The following is a 22,225-nucleotide window of genomic DNA, read 5'->3' as shown; positions in this document are numbered from 1 at the left end:
CACTTTACACTCAAATCCGTAAACGGCATCGTTGTCTCAATTTTTTTTCTTTTTGACTAGCGAAACCAAAAATGAAATTTTCCTCACTCTTTGATCTCAATTATCACTGACAAGCGCAGTAGCTTCACAGCCCTTGTGCTGCGACTCGATGTGGTTCTTCATCTCGTACCTGTACTTATACTTCTTGTCGCAAAGACTGCACACAAATTTCCTCGCTTTGTTGCCGCACTCGACCCTCTGATGTCGCCTCAAGCTGTCCAGCCATTTGTACGACTTACCACAGTCCAGACAATCGTACTTGTGCTGCACTTGCGGTTTGCCTGCCGGAATCGTGACGAACTGGACACCGCGTTGCTGGTCCATAAGGGTTTCCGACGGATCAAAAGGTACGCGATGGTAATCCGGAACAGGTGCTGCTGCTGCTACGGTGACCACCTCGGTTTTCAGCTCCTGGAGGGACCACAACGGGTTGTACGAGTCGATCAGCAGAGTCGAGGATGACGGACCTGTGGAAAGGAAGCAGAAGAAGGTCGTGGTTAGGCGGAGGCTCGATTGAGACGAGTGAAAGCTCGAGGTGTGCGTTTTATTGAAAATTGAGAAATTTAAACTGCTTTGGAGAATAGAAGAGAAAATAAAAGTAAGGAAAACTTGCTGGCTGTTTCGATGCTGTGTTAATGGTAAAATCAAACACGAGGCGTTAAACTTTTCAAAAATAGAGGAACGAGTGGAGGACGTAAGCTGGGGGAATGTAAGGAATAATTATCGTGTAATTGAGTTAAAATTTATTCAGTGTACTGGAAGAAATGCAGACTATATGTACAACTTGAATCGTAGACAGATTTACAATGCACGGGACAATTCCAACACTATACATGGTCAGACTACATCAACCACATTTTTCGATGATTGCACATTCAGATATGTTTTGAAGACTCTTTAACAAAAGGATTAGTCGAAATGAATAGATTCTTTTCGAAAGACATTTACGATCGAAGATAGGCCTTAATTCGACGGTTTATCCCTGAAATGTTCCTCCCTGTGTATCATCATCATCTCATGACTGACAAACTCTCTGTCGCAGATGCCGCATACCGCGATCCTGACTCCGGGACAGTTGCCCCTTCTGTGCCGGTACAGACTATTCTTGCTGAGATAAACCTTTTTGCAGCTGATGCAGGAATATTCTTTCTTCATCTCCGGACTCCTGACCTCGGAGTCGAGTCTGCAAAACTGCTGCTGATGCTCGGCTCTGGCGCAGACTCTCATGTGGGCTTCGAGACTTACGAGTCGCAAGAAACAGCAGCCACATCCGTGACAGACGAACTTCCCGGAGTCCGGAGAGTCGAGATCGCGATTAACGAGTTCGTTGTGATGCGGCACGTAGTAACTGGCCGCGAGACAGCCACGGATGTCTAAAGGATCTCGAGGATCCGAACTGCTCTCCTCCGAGTCTGAAACAAAGAAATGCGGGTGGTTAGTTGGGGTTCTTAAAATTTTAGGAGTTAGGGTGCAATGAGAGAATTTTTTTAAATCTTTAAAAAAAATATGACACATTGTGAACATATTTAAAGTACGAACCAAAAACAAAAATATTTACCTTTTTTTGGCGAAGCTAAAAAATAATAATCGCTACAACATGATCAACAACGAGAAGTGAAATAAAAATAGAATAATATAAAGAAACGCTGGAATAAATTTGAAAAGAAAAAGTTACTTCACGGAAGTAATAAATATTTTCGGCAATGTAACTTTTTGAAGACTACTTTATTTTGACGATACAAATGGCGTTTCGTTAGGACACATAAATTAAGTATAATTTCAAGCTGTGGCAGAGTTTTCAATCCTACAGTTGCAATTTAATACGTAAAGTTTCGGAGACAACGACTCTTAACCTAATTACGATATTGAATAGATTTTAATTATATTTGGTAATGCGATTAAAGTAATCTTGCAAACCTTATTCTCTTATACACTGTTTGCAACCTGCAGTTGCTTATCTATGTGAATCGGCTCAACTATGATTCTTGAGGGTTTTTTTTTCTTTTGTGTAAATACAGGCGAATACAAAATATAAAAACATATCATTCATTTACATAACAAGTCTAAGTTACTTCTGAAATAACAGAAAAACTAAGTGGATATTCGCATTAAAGTATATATGATTATACTAACGATTTCGGTTGTCAATTCCAAAAGTTTGTACAGAAAGCTGCGTTTCCCGTTCGACTGCTGTAGAGTTACAAACAAAATATATGGCTTTAAATAATTTAATATTTTCGATACAATTTTAAAAAATAGTTCTTTACACTTTGTTTCATTGTATAATTCATTCATGCTTTTTTGCAGTCACTTGGAACGTGACTAATATATATTTATATATAGTGAAGAATATATAATTTCGTGTTTTTTTTCCTTGCACTTAAACTTTTCGAAGCAGTTTATAAAAATGTAATTAGAAAATCGGAGAATATACTTAGACAAGTAAGTATTAATGCTCTTTCGTTGCTATTATACTCGTGATCTTCTGTTAATATTACCACAAAGTAGCGTCGCGACTAAGACATTCAATAATAGTCGTATTATTCTAGCTTCTAACTTCGAAAGAGAATGCAAAATATTACTTTGAGGTGTACATATACAAAATTTTATTATTGGATAGCTATCGAAGCGTGTAAATCCTAGTCTAGAACAATTTCACGTCGTTTTATTTGGTTGATTTTTATATAAAAATTAAAATTCGTGTATATGGCACGTATAATAAAAAATCATAGCTAAACGAAGTTGCATACACTATACGCAAGTTTATTTTCATTTTTAATGATAATAATCTAGACTATTACTAAAAAATACAGTGGATTACGACTAAACTTAATCATAATTCTGCCAGTACGACGAGACCCAGATGATTTTTCGTAAATTTCATTTACTTCCGCAAAATGACGGCTGAAAAGATCAAAAGTATATGTACATAGAAATGAATTCTTGTAAAACGTAAGACTACACCTGTATGCAACGTTGCACTATAAAGTACTGCAAATAATAATTATTATTAGATATATAATTATTACGCTTTTAAATGCTACGATTTCAAAAATAAGATTATCCTGAAGTACTCACGTTACGGAATTTCAGACATTACACGTATAGTTAAAATATTTTCTGTATATACTTTATTTTTTTGTATTTTATCATGCGATGTGTCAAGCGTTTATAAAACTAACTCTCCTTACAATGTAGCACAAAACGCTGAATTCCATTTCAGAAGCTAATTCTAGAGAACAGCATTTCTTAAAGATAATTTCCGTAGACACGATTATCGCCATCTACTTAATTTCTCGAAATAAAATTCATGCTCATAGCAGCGGTAGCCCATATAGTTCAGAGACGACCTTAAAAGTTCACCGAAAACTAAATTTTTTTTTATCACACAATATCTTATTGTTAGTACAATTGGACGAATTTTATCTTTAGCAAAAAGACAGCATTCTAATTCTACAGAGCATATAACCGAACAATGATTCTCAAAATACCAGTCAGGACTTTGCGTTCGAACGAAAGCTTTCGTTCCAGGCAAAGTATATGTTTTTTTTCGTTGATCACGCGATGAAAGGAGAATTTTTCACCCAAAGCCCCAAAAGTGTAGTAACCGGGAAAAAAGCTCGAACGAAAATAAAAATTCACTTCAAGCATCCCATTCAGGTAGCCGCCGGCGCGGGCTCGGCGGTCTTGGGGCGCCGACCTTTGCGTCGGCGCCCCTTTCCTCAGGAAGCCGGCTGTTCATCCCCAGTCTTTTTCACCACCAGCTTTCGCTGCTTCACCTCGACCTTCACCGGCTGTTCCTGCTGTTGCTCGCCACTGACTTTCCTATTGTTCCGGCAGTAGAGCTTCTCATGGCGACGCAAGCTGTCGGTACGAGAAAAGGCCTTGGTGCACCTGGGACAGTAGAGTCGACGCTGCGTCGGCGGTTTGCGAGGCGACTTGCCGGAGATGATCAGGGAGGACGGCTGCATTTGGAGCAGGTTGTCTTGCCAGAGTTCGCTGCTCTCGGGAGGAGTCGGCAGGTAGAAGTTGTTCATGTCCACCTCGAGGAACTGCTCGGGGACCATGGGGTCAGCCAGTTCGGCTTCGACTTCCTCCGGAACCGGTGGCTGCTGCTCGACGTGGTCGTCATCGGTCGTGTCTGGAAGCCAGGCTGAGGAGAGCATCGCGTCTTCTGAAAGAAGAAGAGATGGATCTGGGGTTAGTATTGATGGGGTGTGGCGTTGCGGTGTAGAGAGAGAGGTAGAGAGAGAGATAAGTTCTTTGGAGCAAAGTATTCTTCAAGACAGTGTGCACTTGTTTACTCCAAAGAAATTCAAGAGATTCGTTTTGCATTGTTATTGTTTTAGGACAACGTGCTGATTGATTGTCAAGCATAGTGTTTATTTAGCTTTGAACTCAAATTAAAAAAAAATAGAAAGTTTAGATTCTTGTAAAGCTTTAGGTTTACCTGATGACGTGTTAGCTACAAATTTTCTCACCTTCTAAAACGATATACCTGAAAACGAAAGTGACAGTCTTCTTTGGGAGGTTTCCTCGATGCAGTCGCGCCTTTTCAACTAAATTTGAAATAAAGTCGAGTAGAAAATGATAAAGTCACGAATGAGGTCGAGAAATTGAGAAAAGGTAACACTTTTTTTCGTCTTTATTTAATCAATCATCAATTAAATTAGATAACAACATTTTTTTATTTATTATGTATAAGTTATCTCCTGTATGAGATATTTATCGATGTAACTCCCAAGGCACAGTAAACCTGCTGTTCTGTGATCGACTCTCCTTCTTCCTCGTGTTAGTCCTTCGACAAAGATTCTAAAAAATATATTTTCCGTTAGTTTCAAAGAAACGACACTGATGCCAAGGTTTTAATCTGAATAAGCGACTCGGGTAAATGAAAAACTCTTTTATTAATGCAAAAAGTCATACAAAATTCGTTAGCAGCAAGAATATCTTAGGCTATTTTTTAAAAAAGTGTTGCGTCTCGATATGCTTGTTCATCGAATACCGATGACAGAAAGGCTTATCACAAACGTGACACCTGTACTTGGGTGACTTTTCGCACTCGAGTCTTTGATGCCTCTTTAAAGTCTCCAATGTCTTGTACCCCCGTCCGCAAGTTCCGCATACATACTTCTGATCCTCGAGCGGCGTCACTTTACCTCGTTTTCGCTGAAGCGAACTCGACGAAGCAAACTCATGAGCAAGCTGTTCAAGCTTAACTCTTGGTTCTGGTAACGGAGCAAGCTGTTCGAGCTTAACTCTTGGTCCTGGTGTTGAAACATAATGTAGTTCGTAAGAGTCGTTATCTAAAATAGAAAGTATATTGGGTTAATAAGATGACTCGAAAAAAATTATGTAAAAATCACGCAAAACGTGCGAAGAAAACAAACGAGAAACGCAAAGAAAAAATTCGAAAAGGAACTGTGGTGGGATTGAATCAACTTACAGAAATATTACCGTAATATCCATATTTTTATAAAATGCTAGAGAGATTGTACAATGATGTGAGAAGTATTTAAATCTTATTACGAAAGAGAAAGTCATGCGATGATTTTCAATTGACAAGTAATTCAAATATAGCAGTCTACTACGTAGTATAAAATATCTCATACATTTTAACAATGGTACCAAAACATGTATATATACATTTGAAAACAGATCTATATGCAACTTATTTAATAGAATATAATAAAAATACTGAAGAAAATTAATTTACACCCCTATGGTGTATGCAGTCGTGGATCTAAATATTTTACCTGGAACGATTTTCATAGCCTACGTAAGCAATGAAAGACGGGATACTATTCTAAACAACTGTCAGAGTTCGATCGAGTATTATCAGTCTACTACTTAAAATAAATATATGGATTACTTTTCAATTCCTATACACTTTATCGAAAAGTCAATTTCGATCCCCACATAGCACTGGGTTGATAATAAGTTCTATCATCATAAAAATACAAGCTTGAAGTCTCAGAGCACAAATTTTTCTACCTCAAGAAACAAAATCTATTCTAATATTCAATCGGGAGCTTCGCCAGCCTTCGCGTGCCTCTTCTTGCAGCCTCGTATGTGCGAATTGAGGACAAACTTGTGCCTGAATCTGCGCTTGCAAATGGGACATATCTCGGCTGGCACGACACCGCACTCGAGCCTCTTGTGTCGACTGAGCGACGTCCCAGCTTTGTACGACTTGCCGCAACGATCGCAGACGTGGAGCATCAAAACTGTCTCCGGGTCAACCGAATGGTTCATTCGCAAGTTGGCTTTGAAGCTCGAGACGTCGTAGTTCCTGAAGGGCAGCAACAACGAGCTCATGAAACCTGCAACGAGATGAAGACGTTTGGTTAGTGGTGAGATCAATTTTATGGAAGGCCGAATAGAGAGAAAAAGAGAGAAAAAAAAGATGGAGAGAGATTGTTTGAGTACAGTATTGTGTTTTTATTGGTGCAATTGGTTTTTTACGCGGTGATCGGCTGTATAGGCTCACAGATTTCATACAACTAGTAGAATATACAAACTGAAAGTAAATTGAACAAAGGAACGCTATACAAAGCGAAGTATGTGTAAAATTAACGTTGAATATATTCTGAAAAATAAAAGTCGTGATCAATGCTTTTGCGAGATTGGTATTATTATTCTTTAATGCATATTCCATTATTTTCCATAAATCATCGTAATAATTCGTGTAAATAATGTTAACTTCGGCGATATGTATTTTTTCAAAATACATCATATCTCTTTTTCAATTTTTTTCATAACAATAAACTATATGGATCGATAAATTTCAACAATTATAAAGGATTAAGTACACGCAATTGATAAAGACTTCAACGCGTTGAAAAATAGTTTAAAAAATGATCTTTTCAACATAAAATATATATCTTACTTACTAATTTTGTTAGAAATTTTGATATCGCGCACCCTGTAATTTTGGATTCTTATGCCTTCTAACTTTTTTGGCACTTCTAAATTTTAATTGAACACAGCAATAACACGCAAAGGTTACACTCGTGTGTGTAAATACCTTTGATAAATATTCACGCTATGAATCTATACATTCATATATATTTCAACTATCAGTCCTAAGCGGTGATATATTTTTCATAACAGTCTTAATATCTACGTAGGCACTTTTATCTATTATATCGACGTTCTACATACCATTTCTCATGTAACAACAATAAAGTGTTTCTACAAATACATCCCATACATGTTTATAAAATTCTAGGTCACTTTTTTATCCCAGGTTCACTCGACTAAAATTTTGTAATTCAATGTTGAATATTATTATTTCATCCTCTAAGAGGCACTTTTGCATATATCTCATACTGAACACTTACGTTTGATACTTTATTGTCTAGTTCTAGGTTTTCACTGCAGTGCTTATAGTGTGTAAAATTTTTAACCATATTACAGTAGATCTAATCGGCAGTGAATATAAATAATAATCTCACTATTATTAATCAACAAATTCTAAACCCTGTCCATATGAACCTCTGAACATCTCTGAACATCTCCTAATACCTAGACTATAAAATTTTCCAAAACTACAATCAACAACGTTTTTGTAAGTAATCTAGCCCTGTGGCTTGCGCCAGCACGTGTACATATGATGAGTCATCTTGAACCTGTGCGTGAACCTCTTGCCGCAGTGGGGACAGCTCTGGCGAGGTTCAAGGCCGCATTCGAGTCTCTGGTGTCGTTTTAGCGACGTGGAAAGCTGGTAACACTTGCCGCACTGCTCGCACTTGTGCAGACTTTTCGCTTTCCTTCGAAGCTCGATCGTCGGAGTCGTCGCAACGTCCAGGATAACGTCGCGTCGAACTGAGAGACGAGGTCTGCCAGGACGACGAACTGAACCTGAAAGAAGAAAGAATAGTCCGACTGTTGTTGGTTTCATTTTTTTTACTTTAGCGGGCACTATTGCGCGGTAGATTACGTGATATACTGCGATGTGTGTTTCATGATGATGATATCTAAGATGACTGTAAGAATGAAAATTACGTGTATCGTTGGGGTATTATCTCTGTATGGAGGTTGCTGTTTAATGACAACAATTAGTAGAAAACCATTGGATTTATTAATATTTACAAAAGCGAGCGATATTACTCGAATAAACCAAGAGTACATTGAGTAAACAAAACACACAGACACCAGCGCAATATACGGTAAGATTGCTTATCGTAAACTTTTATTGTGCACTGCTGAAAAATCACCAAACCTCGAAAAAATTCGCAGCCCAAAAACTGTACACGCTAAAGAAAATTTAGCACACAAAATTGTCGCGCGCAAATTATAAAAGAATCATCGACTCAAGCTCGCGATCACATAGTCCGACGAGCTTGAACCTTGCAGGTGATGCTCATGTGGCGATTGAGGTGGTACTTCCTCTTGAACCGACTGCGACAAATCGGACAGATGAAGGGACGATCGTGGGTATCGACGAAAGCTCCTCGCTGTTGGTGCAGCTGATGCTGGCGTCGTTGTTGTCCCTGGGGATAGTTGAACTTCTGCTGAGGACGTCGTGGTCGAGGATAGCGAAAGACGATGGGTACTCCTGAAAAATGAAAGATAAGATGGTGGTTAGTAAAAGGTGATCGATTTGTGGACTGGTTCAACTTTGGTGTTAGGCGACTTAGTGCTATAGACAGAGAGATGTGAAAAGTGCTCGATGAGAAATCGGTATTAGAGAGGTTATGGTCTTGGGGGTTTATTTTATATTGTAATATTAATTTATTTTTGCAACTTGTGGAGCTTATCACATGTCCGTCGTTTTCTTGACTTACTTGCTCGTTGTACAGTGTAACTGCATAAAGATATAATGATACAATTTGGTTTTTGCTTAATCTTATGATGAAATTCGTTATGTGCTGCAGCAGTTTATACTTATAAAGTATTAATACTTATATTCTTGAGCTTAAAGGTCCTTTTACATTCAATACCAACTTAAAATCTATCTGAAACAGAATTTGCAAAGTTATTACAAAAAAAAATAATATTCTTCACTCGTATTGATGGCCTTTGGAAATGAAGTTAAAAGCGATTTTTAATCGAATTAGTTTATTCGTTTGTTTTTATTCGTACACTTTATTATAAAAGTTGTTTTTTTTCGATTATAAAGGACACTTTCCTAGACTTAAAAAAAGTCAAAAAATCTTTACGAAAATAATCGCATTGAAAAAAAATCTCTGCTCCGACAAATAATAATACTATCTAAAAAAGCTAAAAAATTGAAATTATGATACTATCGTTTTATCTCGATATAAGGAACGTCTAAATCTATTCTAAAAAATAATACTCTAAAAATGCCTCGAATCTCGAAAATTAATCTCAACTTCAGGTGAACCTCGGCGAGTGAATGTAGGAGGACAGGTGCGACTGCAATCGATGTTTATACTTGAATCGCTTGCCGCAGAGGAAACAGGCAAACTGCGGCTCCTTACCGCAAATCCTCTCGTGTGTGTAGATGGAAGACTTTCGCGCGTACGTACGGCCGCAGTTCTTGCAGGCGAACATTTTCTGAACTGAAAACGAGAAGGTTTCTCATTTTAAGGGATTTATTGGTCACTGCTACTGTTGTTATCATGGCTGTTAATTGTAGTAGTTCCTTCGAATCCTTCAAAGCTTTTCCAATCATTTACTGTGCTTTGAAAGACTCGAAAGAATCATCGATATTATTTTACTATTGTATGGTGTTTTAGTCAAACTATGCTGTACAATATACCGAGTGACGTATAGTTGTTATTGGACGATTTATTAATAACTAAATCTATTTATGTGCAAAAGTAGAAATTGAGAATATTCGTAATATGCTAGTTCCATAACTATTTCACAAAACCAATTCCGTCACGCGCACGGGTCCTCTTGATGCATCTGGCTAGTCATATACCGTTGAAGACGATGGTTGTGCTTGAAACTTTTGCCACAGCGGTTACAGGAGAAGCTAGGTTCTTTTCCACACTCCTTTCGCTTATGAATTTTCAAAGCCTCTTTTCGCTTGTAGGACTGGCCACATTCACAGTAAAATCGCCGCTGTTCTGTTTTACTGTTTTGAGCGATAAATTGAATGTGTCTGAAATAAGCTGAAAATAAAATAAGATAAACTAAAGCTAAAGTAAAATGAATCAATAATTTCAGTGGCGTTGGTATTTGGGATCGGTGGGGTATCACAAAATTAAAACATACGTAGTTAGGCGTGATCGTTATTTTTTCGTAAGATACATGGCAAACAATTCCACACGAAATATTAGCATAACTTTTCACTGGTTGATCCATTTGGTTTTTGCTGAAACGAGATGATATGAATATAATGGGATAAAGATTACTCGAGAAGGTATTTATGAGAAAAAATTTATTGGAAATGAATTTTTATTATAGGTAGCATAGGTTTGAATAGTTTTGAAGTTTTGCAGGATAATCGTGCGATTTATTCTTGTGATCATACTATTTCAAATGTTAATGCCAGCCAAAGATTTTTAATATCACATATATAGAAAGAACTTAAAATAAAAATACATTCATCTCATTGTAATCGTTATAAAGCTAGAAAATTGCCTATAACATATAATTTTATGATAAATGATTATAATACCTATTTATGTTTCCAAACAAAAAAAACGAATAAAAATTATGGCGACATTTTGAGACAAACGTGAATGTTAATCTTCACTTGGATACTAGAGAGCACTGATGAATAGAGACAAACGTGAATGTTAATCTTCACTTGGATACTAGAGAGCACTGATGAATTCGAGTCAAGTGCTGTTGTAGATGATGCTTGTGCTTGAATCTGTTGCCGCATAAATTGCAACAAAATCGTCTCTCTACACCGCATTCGTTTCGTTGATGATGGATCAGGGCACCTTTTGATTTGTAAGACTTTTTACAACGAGAGCAAACGAAATTCATAGAGCACTGTTCACAACTACCTGGAACAGAAAAAATAATAGTTGGTGTCAGTGAATATCATCCGGACTTTTAGATTAAATCTGTGATTGGATTCTAGAGCAAAATGTGGCGTGTTGTGATTATAAAAATAAAAAATAGTATACCGTGGATCATGATTTATTAATGATGATTGTATTTACACCTGATACACCTGTGGTATCGAGCTGGTAACTTCATCGTCGCAAGTAATTTGGATAATATTTGTGAAATGGAATGCTCTCGGTATCGAGAAAATAATTTTTTACTTATTTATGATATTTATACGTAAATGTTGAAAAATGTACAGAATACTAATACTGCAACTGGTCAAACTAAAAACCAAAAATATTGTTTACTCTAACGTCGATATTAAACGATTTCGAATTGTTCCAATTAACATAAAAACTTCAACTCTCACAAGCCAGACTTGCGATTGGCATTCGAATGGACAGACGCAATGTGTTGATTCAGCACGTCTTTACGCTTGTACTGTTTGCTGCAGAGCTTGCAGCCATACTTGACGTTGATGCCACACTCAGCCTCGCGCAGATGCCTCAACAGTGACTTCTTCCACGAGTAGCCCTTGTGACAGGTTCCGCAGACGTAGGCCCACTGCTGCGTCTCTTTGTTTTTGGCGTTGTTGCAAATCGTGTACATGAGAGAACCGGATGGTTCGAGACGACCGGCGTAGGTGTCCTGAAGCTCTGGAACAGGGTGATGTTTGATGTGGTGAGAAGGGGTTGACGTATAGTTAGGGACTTGATGTGTGAGATTTTGAAAGGGGGATTACAGTCAGAAGTGATGAGATGTATCGAGTGACTTCGTGTGGATATACAATGAAATGTGGAAATTTCAACAGTTTTATAACAGCTTTTATTCTTCTAGAAGTAGCTTATATAATAATGAATTATTGTTCTTTGTCGTATTACTGGCGTAATTTCTAAATCGTATAAACCTACGATGCTTAGTTTGGTTTCACGAGAAGTAATCATTTAAATTAATCTTGAAAAATAAACTGTAACGTACATTACAAAGTCCATGTCGACGCAGTCAAAAGTGAGCAAAACTATAACTCTCAGTCTTCTCCGAAGAAAAAAATTTAACGTTTGTGCAAAAAACCTCCTTCTTTAATATCACGAAAAAAGGTAAAGCTTCACGGCATCGTTCACCCAGAGTTCATGTAAACGACTCTGTGCACTTCGAGCAGATGTCGTTTGAGCTTCCACTTGTGCCTGATCAACTGGCCGCAGATGTAGCAGCAGTGCTGGGGTTCCTTGCCACACTCCTCGCGCTTGTGTCGCACCAGAGACTGAAGCCAGCGATACTCCTTGCCACAACTGGGGCAGACGTGACGACCCACGCGCTTGTAGTAGTCACCTCCTGCAAGAACAAAAGGATAAGGCCCCTTTTGGGATCTGTCAGGATTATGGGGCTTTTTCTATTCTTTGATCGTGACTCGATGTGCAACGAGATTAGTTCGAGAAGTATGGGGTGGTCGTTGTGGGGGTTGTGGTGGAGATAGATAGTAGAACTGTTAGAGAGGCGGATGCGTCGAGCGAGTGGTGATGGTTAATTGATCTTACCTTCGATTGTATAACAGCGAAGTTGTGCCTAATGTTAAAGCGCGACTTTTGCTACTGGCCGCAACTCAACGTAAGAAGAAGCATCTCGTACGAATATAAAAATTCTTTTATTTTGGAAATAATCAAGCATTATCACAAAATTCATGTATACGGTAGTGTATTCCGGTTTTGTATCAACAAATTACAAAAGAACGTTTTTCTTTCTTCAACGAAGACTTAATATCGACTGAGAATTTAATTGATGAAGAACACATGACACTTGTGAATGTCAGTTCTTGTAAAAAATATCTTACTTCGTCAATCTATTTTTCTATTCTAAACTCTCATCTCCGATCACCCGGTTCGAGAAAGCCATGTTGGCCGACCTCGTGTAGTCTCAGAGAATCACGTCGTCGAAAAGGCCGGTGACAAACAGCGCAGGAGTATTTTGGTGCGATACCACAGCTCTCGCGAAGGTGTCGTGTCAGCGAATCCGCCCACGTATAGCCCTTGCCGCATTTGTAACATTGGAAGGGGAAAGCTTGGTTTAAAGCCAGAGGATCTGCTTCGATATCTGAAATCAAGAGAACAATTGGTTAGTAGTCTGCTCTGGGGGTAGAGGAGATCTTTTGCTCAACTTCGAGATTTTAATAATTTAACTGCGGAAAATAAAATTCGTAGCACTTTGCAGATTATTATCTTTCATTTATCAAGATTTGTATTCTTTTATCCGAGACTTTCCTGTAACTGAATCATGATAAATCACCAAATCATAGTAGTTATACCTGAAATCAAATTATAAAATATTAGAATAAGTCATAAAATACGAAATGATGTACAAGTAAAAGTATACGATAAGGTTAAAGAAGGTGCAACAGAATAAAAAAAGATGATGATTGCCTTGAAAATATTAGTTTATTTTTTCAAAATAAAATTTATATACATATTATCTTTGTTGGCAAGAGAGTAAAGTCTATCATGCAAGATACGCTTTCGCGCATTTAACGCTATTGCTTGAAAATGTCTTGGAGCTTTGTATTTATACCTGTTTGTTATAATACTGAAAAATTACATTGCATAGTATTAAATTGTTTGCACCATGGACTATTATTGTACATAAGAAAATAATACATCGGCTACAAATGCACAATACAAACTTGCGCTGAGAGGCACACGTTTTCAGTTATCTTTTAAACCATTGAAATAGTCATTTGAACACAATTGTTAGTTTGGTGATATACATCTGTGGTTAATCTTCTATTCTTTACAAATACAAGTATTTAACTTAATTATATTCTTTTAATGTATATAATGGAGTTGGTAACGGTATACATAAATTATTTTATGCAAATTATATTTTACTATTTAATATGACCTGAGTCTGTCTTGCTCACAATATCTGGCTACGTTTATAACACAACCAAGTACAACGTTTTTATTTTATCCACGCTGTAAAATATTTACACATCATCGACTAGTTATAGACTTTTAGCTCAAAAGTACGAAATATAAACATTTGGTGAGAAAATTATTACTTATAAAAATAACAGAAACAAACAAAACTTTTTACATGGAATTGTCATGTCTACGTATAAAGGAACATTACGGAATATTTGCTACTCGCAATTTCAGATCCTTACATAATAACTGTTAAAAATATATTTTTTGTAATTTTCTTTTATGATTTTCATTTACCGTGTCATGCTTAACTTATATTCTAAATGCAAACAAATATCCTTTCCTTTTTTATAATCATCCATTTTGGCAGTGGACGTTTTCATCATAATATTTTTAACTAATCTACTGAAATAAATTTGATTAAGTTTGACCCAAAAATAACATTAGTCTCTGTTGACTTATGCACGCATATTATACTCATCATATGAGATTTAATGTAAGAAACTATTGCTTCATACAAAAATAATAAATATAAAATTATCAAACAATTAGTAACGCAGACTTGATAACTTCGTTGTCATGTCTTGAAATATTTGCGAGCCGCTTCTGGAACTGATGCCTGGTTAGGCCAGATTTGAGCGGATAAAATTAGTAGCATCTATTGCAATGGCAGCATTGATTGTAGACCTGGTATCGACAGTTCTGTAGGGTCCAATGGATCGAATGTATCGCTGTGAACACGCAAAAAAGTAATTTAGTAAAATTATTTTTGGATTATTATATGAGAAACCCAATTGAGAACGTCTCATACGTATGACGGTGATAATAATAAAATAGAATATATAATATTATCATTAACCACGTATAAGACGTACTCAACTTGGTTAGTGGTCATAATCATGTCATTGTATAGGTGACCAAAAATTTTTTTAACAAAAAAAATTATATTGTATAATAAGGTAGAGTTTGAATACGGAGTAGCATTACCTTACATATAATGCCATTGCCATTACGCAACTCTACCTTTACTCGAATAAACTTTGCGAGTTAATACAACAAAATATAAAAAAACAGATTTACAACAAAATTAAGAAAAATGGTGTAATCAGTTAAAATTTGTATAAAAATAAATAAACAAAAATTAATAAAGCAAATAACAAATAATAATCATATCTTGATGTTTTAGTTGTCTTCGTGAAGTTTACCAATCTTCAGACATGTATAATCTTCTTGACAAAAAAAAATGTTTTTCAACTTCAGAAGTAAATCGTATGCATACATGTTTATAATAATAGAAATCTTCCTTTGCAGATGATACTTTTATCTTCAGAATGCTGAAAAATCTTCAATGTTGAAAAACTTCGTTTGGTGCTTAGAATAATATTAAACCTTATCAAAATCAATTTGAAAAAAGTACTTCTTTTTCCGATTCTGTCATAACAGGTTTTATTGTTTATCTAAAAATCTATACATAATCGCCCATTAATGAGCATAATGGATGGGAAAACAAAATGTCAATGTCAGTCTCGTATACTCATACAACATAAGCGCATTGTCACCGATTAAGCGTACAAAAAGAACCTTTTTATAAAGTCTACGTCTACAATGATGAACACCAATAGGCTGAATTAAAGTTAACACATATGTAATTCACTAAAAAGCAAGAGCAGGCATGGTAATCAAGAAAAAGCATTAAATAACAGTGAAATAAAAATTAATCATAAGGTAGAGTAATATCGTCGAAAATAATAAGATATTAATGCTAACGAATCAAATTATTAACATTTTTTTTAAACTTGTGTGAATTATTTTTAAATTAAATACAAGTTTTAAGGAGGATGTGGATATATGATTTTACAAAACAGTTTTATGAGGCATTGATCGATCGTGAGAATCCTATAGTTACTGTCGTTAATAATATAATTTAACTATTGAAATAACTATTAATATTTCATAAGACTTTAAAGTATTCGTTTAAGACACTGCATATTTAATTATTCAACATCAAAGTGTAGTAAATTCAGTTACTTTATATACATTATCTCTTACGCTGCATACCAACTATTACATAAACTTTCATGTTATAAAGTTTTCTAGTCGGTTCTATATTATATTTCCTATTTTCAATCAACTTTAGTTTCAATTTTTAATGAAAATTTATTAAATGCATTATCGAAACGATATGTCTAACAATAATGTTTGCTTTGTAATATTCATATAAAAATTAACTTGACAAATTATCAAGTGAAACATAATTTGAAACTTGTTTCAAATTTAAAAAAATCATTGATCCAAATCACTTTTAAACCAAAATTTAAAAACATTCAATTTTAGTGTAATCGAAGCAATTACGTGAAGTCAAATTCAGAATATGTACAAAATTTACAATGTACATAATTCATAAAGTTCAATTTGTCCAACATCTAAAGTAACCACGACGTCTTATTTATTTTTATAAAAAATAATATTTTTATAACGTAATTTGCAATAATTAATACGCTTTTTTATTCACGATAGTTATAAAATTTATAACTCTTCTATACTTGAACGGTCAATCTTTATAGATTGTATATGGCATATATAATAATATAAAATAAATTTATCATGTCTAATATAAGTTAGAATAAAAACCTAAACTAATGATCTTTTAGCATTAGCAATATTAGCTAATGAAATATTTGTACAATTTAGAATATCACGATAGTTTGTTCAAAAAACACTTCTTTTTATAAATTTTGGTATTTACAGTTTCAATTTTAAATTTATTGTTATGAAATAAAAAACTTTAAATTTCATTCAGATTTGTTTAATTCAAGGTACTTGACTACCTTAAAAACTATCATTTTAAACGATGTAAAATAGGCGAATGCTAAAATGTCAGGGCAAAAATGGTCAGAATTAGAAACCTAAAGCTATAAGACATTGAGTTGAGTTGAGTGTAGTACATAGATACCATTGACCTATAATAATTGTTTTTTACACTAATGCATCATACGTTTAATATTAATTATTAGTGTAGCTGCAAATGCTCGTATTTTTTTTATGTAGGCTACGCTTATATCCTTAAAAATATACTAAAGCAAAAAAAGTTATACTAATAACCAAATATTATTTTTCAGAGCTGCCAAAAGGAACCCAAAAGTGTGGATTTATGACTAATAATTAAACTAATCTTTTTAAGAGTAAAGATTAATAAGAATCAACAAGTTAAAATTTTGAAATTTGCTAATTAGATCTAGAAACCTCAAATAATTTACTGTTGTATCTATTAATCTATGTAAATGTGAATGTCAACACATTGATTATGCTTATTTCTAACTATTCAAGTGAACTGAAAAAATAAATCAACATACGAACCAAGCCTCATCAAAAGATTCACTACGATTATAGCTGCCGTTCTTTATCATCAACTCTTTAACATCCTCCTTTTTTATTAGCAATCTTCTCTGAAGAATCGCCTTACCGAAACAATCAAAAGGATTCTCTGTGAAGCTTTAAAAAAAAAAGAATATCGCGAGTTCTTCAAAATGTAGTCTTCGGTGCTGAATATCTTCTCTACCGAAGTAGCCATTCATTGTAGCCGCTGTCTTTCGTCACCATAGATATGGGTGACATCGACGCACTCAACGGCGACTTTTGGCCCTCAAGGAACATGGCTCCGTGAACAGTTGCGTTGTGACGTTGAAAATTTGCCTTTTGCTTGAAACCCCTGCGGCAAATGAGGCAGATGTGCTGAGGTTCCTTCCCACACTCCACGTTCTGGTGGCGCTTCAGGCTACCCTTGTTCAGATAGACTTTGCCGCATTTGCATTTATGCGTTTGCTTGCGGTTTTCTAGTCGGCGAATCAGGATTGTAGGACGGTCCAGACTGTAGCCTGTGTGGGACAGAGCAAGCAGAGGATATCGCCGTTAGTATGAGTTTTTTTAAAGTGCGATATGGGATAGGGATGAGTGTGTTTTTGCGTGCGGTTAGCAGGATTTTCGAGGCGGTTGAGTAAGAGTGCTGTTATGGCAAAATATAATTTTAAGAAAAGTGGTGAATAATTCATATTTTTTCTCATAACAGTATTTTGGCATTTTTAGTAAAACCTTTCAAGTCTTTCGAAACGAAAGACTTGAATTTTTATAACACCATTCAGCTCAGAAACCTTCCGAATTTTTACTGTGCAGTCTGATGAACAATCTTTCAAAAGTTCCCTAATATTTAACATACTTTTTCTTAGCAATTATTCGAAAGCAAAATTTCATCATACTTCCAATAATTTTTCGAAATGCAAAAACTCACCTAATTCTACTTAAAATATCTTCAGTGTAGAATATCATTCAGTTTTAAAAGTTCACAAATCAAAATTTATAATGTGTAAATGTGATAAAAATAGAGGAAGGCATGCAATACTACGTCAAAAATTCTTAAAGCTATATTCCTTATTCTTAAAACTATTCCATAAGTATAATCGTATCTCTTATAAATAATCTTCAGTGTTGATCGATTAAGTCATATGGGTTTGAAACAAAGTTTTTAGTAAACACATAATAATATATATTGCTGATTAAAAGAGTTTATTAATTTTCATCATTAAATTTTCTGCTAATGAATCAGTACTGAGTGACTATATCAACTAGTTATACTCTGTACTATTCTGGAATAAATAAATATATAAAAAATCTTCATTGCAGATGTCGTTTAAGTACCTTGAGACGGTGGTCTTTACTTGACTGCGTCGCTATTAATCGATTAGTAGCCAATGTTACAGGCAAATGTTTATCTTCTTTCAAGAGTCTGGAGGGAAGCGTATGTCTGCTTTTTTAACTGATTATGAAATGGGAGGTTAGGGAAAAAAACATATTTTATTTTATGTTACTAAAACATAAAAGTTTAATTTATTTTCCAAAATTTCAGATTCTTCAGCTACGATGACGGGCATCAACATGACGTTGAAGGTTGCACTTCTGCTTGAAAGCTGCGGTACAAAAACTGCATGCGTATTTGGGATCCTTTCCACATTCATCTTTCTGATGGCGCTTTAAACTACCCTTGTTTAAATAGGACTTGCCGCAGGTACACCACCAAAGCCGCTGTATATCATTTTCACTGTAGCCTGCATGTAATAGAGATTGGATAGAAAGTTTGATTGTATTCTACAGTAGAACATATAGCACGAGCCCGACGCCCATCACCATTTTTATCTTATCTGTATCCCTCAATATGGTCATCCATGCCGATTTCAAATTTAAATCTGTATCATCTTGAACCGTCATTTAACATGAAATCGACTTGATAATAAGTAGCAATGTTCATATTAATTAAGGTCAAGAACGCATGAATAACTATACTGAGAACTGACTGTACTTGAGAAAATTTTAACTACGTAACAAAATTTTGTACTTTCATGGAAGACAGCATGCCACAGTACGTTGTCACAGTTTTTAACAAGATGAATGTTATAATGAAATTTTGTATGAGCACGTGATTACTTTCTATTTAAATGTGTGTACATGGTTGTTAAATATTTTAATAAATACATTATTATTATCTCATTTTCCTTCCAATCTTCATGATGAATGTTACAAAAATATCTTGAGAACGTCGTCAAATTATTTGCCTATGCTTCAGCCAATTATTTATCTTTCGTGAAATCTTCAATAGGCGAGAAAGAACTTTTTCAGTTATATACATGATGGTTACGCACAACCTAAAAAATTATATAATGTTAGTAAAAAATAGGAGTATCATTTTTATATTTCTTAAAACGTGTCAGATATCGTTGATGCAATGTAAAACCAGGTTAATAATTTTTTTTTCGATTATCGTTCATTTTGTCGTTTGTGATATTGGATTATACCTTCATAGTTGTGCAGATATCTTCATTGATGAAATAATCTTCCAAAGGGTACTTGAGATTTTCTGGAATAAAAGGAGATCTTCAAGTGGAATTTAAATAGTAAATGGATTCACAATTATTCCTTTATTAAAAATAATGTACTTATTATCCATTATAGTGTTTTAAAAAATAGTTAATTATTACTATGAGAACTTAAAGAATAAACTTATAAGAATTAACTATTCTGTTTAAAGTAGCCTAGTAGTAACCCAAGAACACAATCTAAGCTCTAGTCGATTTTCATAATAACAGTTTATTTGAATGGTTAAGTAAATGGAAATTATAGTATGATGATGAGTTGATGAGAACAAAATAATCAACATTAGATATGAGATTGTAACATTTGTACTTTTTTCTACAAAAAAAGTGTATATTCTTATATTCTCTTATGTTAATTGTGAAATTTGTCTTTTGGACATTTTATACAAATAATCTTCAGCGCATAGTTCGTCGATTTATAAAAAAATTCCACACGTTTCACAATTATATTACAAAACTTACAATTTTAGTGTTATTTACAAATTTTGATTTTTTTTTCTAATTCATCGTGCAGTAAAAATCTCTTCTGCGATAATTTAAAATATCACAATTGCCAAAATATGCTTCAAACAATTTTTTGCTGGAAAAGGATCAGATCCTATTTCTCAATTAACATGACAAAGAACAGTTTGATTAAAAACTACTGCTTAGAATCTAGGGCGAGCTCGCGAACATAAAAGGTGATAAACAGCCTTTGATTTGAAATATAATGCCTTCGGAAATTAATAAACCAGAAACGCAAAATAGCAATAATAATAACGGAAAGTATTAATATATCTTCATTGCCAGAAATACATCTTCAAAGTTGATCTTCATCTGTAGTATCTTCATTGCTGATCACGTCTTTCGAGAATTCGTATAAATACATTGAAACAATGTAACCTTACAAGTTTATTCGAGTACTTACGTAAAAGAGTTTCCATCGAAAGTGCTGTAAAATGTATTTTGTAATTAGATCACTAATACTAATTTACTTTAGAATTTTAAGGCCATATCTAAAATTCCCTACTGTAGTATTCTACAGAGTTCGATGAAAAAGATGAATCGATCGAATGAAAATAACTAAAGGGTTTTTATACGTAGCAACTTTCTTCGGAAGTTCTTTTGCGTACAAGCAGCCTTTTGATCATAAGGTCTTTTTCCCCCATTGTACCTGCTTTCGAGTTGATTAAAGTTAAAATATGAGATAAACTCAGCAATATATGCAATAAAATAAAATTATAAGTTTTCATCAGTTGTCTTTTGACACATAAATATTAAGATATTCTTTTTATAGTCTGCGGATTATAATATACAAATACCCTATTTTGAAGGCACAGATTCTAACACTAGCTTCTTATAAAGTTGTAGTATAACGTTGTATTATAAAGTTGTAGTATAAATAAACTTAACACACCTATTCATTTTTTGTGCTAACTACATGTCATTTAAACTTTCTTTAATCATATTTTGATTAAAATGCTTATGTAACCATAGATACCTCTCTGTATGAATTTTTATTAACAGGCGTTTCTCGTTAGCAGTAAGACAACCTCTCGAGTTGCATATTGAAATACACATTCTCCATAGGTTTTGCACTGAAATTCTCGCCCTTCGCGAAAACAAAAGCTAAAAAGCCTACAAAAAATAAACCTTAACAAGACAAACGGGGGAAAAGACGCAGAGCTCTGAACCAGCATAAATCCCTAGCAAAAACCTAAAGGCAACCTTTTAATCCCGTAGTGACTCACTTGAGGTCGGAGACTCGCCTGCCGCAGCCGTAGATACGTGCCTCGCACTGGTGTTGCGTGAGCATGTGTCTCTGGTAGCTACTGCGTTGCTTGAAGCGTTTTCCGCAGTAGGCACAGACATGCTGTGGCAGCTTCCCACATTCTTCCCGCAGATGCCGGGTTAGGGAGACCTTCCAGGCGTAGGTTTTTCCGCAGAGCGGACATGCGAAAGGACGATCCCAGGGCTTCTGTGTCGACTGCTGGGACGACGAGGACGTGCTGGAACCTTCAATCATACAAGAAAACGGAAAGTTTGACGGGTTAGTTTGATTGACGATTTTTCGGCTTCGAGGACGATGGTCTTGTGAGTCGAGGAATTTCGAGAGAGTGTACAGGGAGGAAGAACAGATCGACCATCGTCTTCGCTTTGACGCTGATGGGAAATTTACTATCGATCGTCTTACAAGTGATTAGAGTTTAGTGCACCACTTCCAAATTGTTAATTCATATACGTGATTTGTTAATTCGATATTCGCTCTCCGAACACACGTTCGATTCCGTAACCTCGTTTCGTTACATATACGCCACAATGAGTAGAAGCAAAATTTGCAAATATATTTACCATATGCAACAATCCATTCATGTTATGTCGCGTGATGGTAAGGTG

The 22,225-nt window shown here is 35.1% G+C and overlaps 3 protein-coding genes across 27 annotated transcripts in view; all 3 read right to left on the bottom strand.

The window, feature by feature from the left end:
• Nucleotides 1-22,225, bottom strand: part of LOC100123363 (longitudinals lacking) — a 280,984-nt gene that overhangs the window by 144,068 nt on the left and 114,691 nt on the right. The window lies entirely within an intron of this gene.
• On the bottom strand, nt 10,377-11,207 carry LOC107981105 (oocyte zinc finger protein XlCOF26-like). Its single transcript, XM_016985607.2, has 2 exons — nt 11,094-11,207; nt 10,377-10,970 (listed from the first exon to the last, which is right to left on the bottom strand). Exons 1-2 carry the CDS (start codon nt 11,101-11,103, stop codon nt 10,762-10,764), a joined length of 219 nt encoding a protein of 72 aa, XP_016841096.1. The 5' UTR covers nt 11,104-11,207; the 3' UTR covers nt 10,377-10,761.
• LOC107981104 (myc-associated zinc finger protein-like) lies at nt 11,091-12,137 on the bottom strand. Of its 2 annotated transcripts, none has more exons than XM_016985606.2 (2): nt 11,995-12,137; nt 11,091-11,672 (listed from the first exon to the last, which is right to left on the bottom strand). In XM_016985606.2, exon 2 carries the CDS (start codon nt 11,623-11,625, stop codon nt 11,383-11,385), a length of 243 nt encoding a protein of 80 aa, XP_016841095.1. In that variant the 5' UTR covers nt 11,626-11,672; nt 11,995-12,137; the 3' UTR covers nt 11,091-11,382. The 2 variants fall into 2 exon arrangements, with proteins under 2 accessions (XP_016841095.1, XP_032456441.1); XM_032600550.1 differs by lacking the exon at nt 11,995-12,137 and adding an exon at nt 11,759-11,942.

This window comes from Nasonia vitripennis, chromosome 5 (genome assembly GCF_009193385.2).
Source record: "Nasonia vitripennis strain AsymCx chromosome 5, Nvit_psr_1.1, whole genome shotgun sequence".
Lineage (NCBI taxonomy): Eukaryota > Metazoa > Arthropoda > Insecta > Hymenoptera > Pteromalidae > Nasonia > Nasonia vitripennis.
Note: the sequence above shows the minus strand (reverse complement) of the source record. Positions and strands in the feature narration are given on the sequence as shown.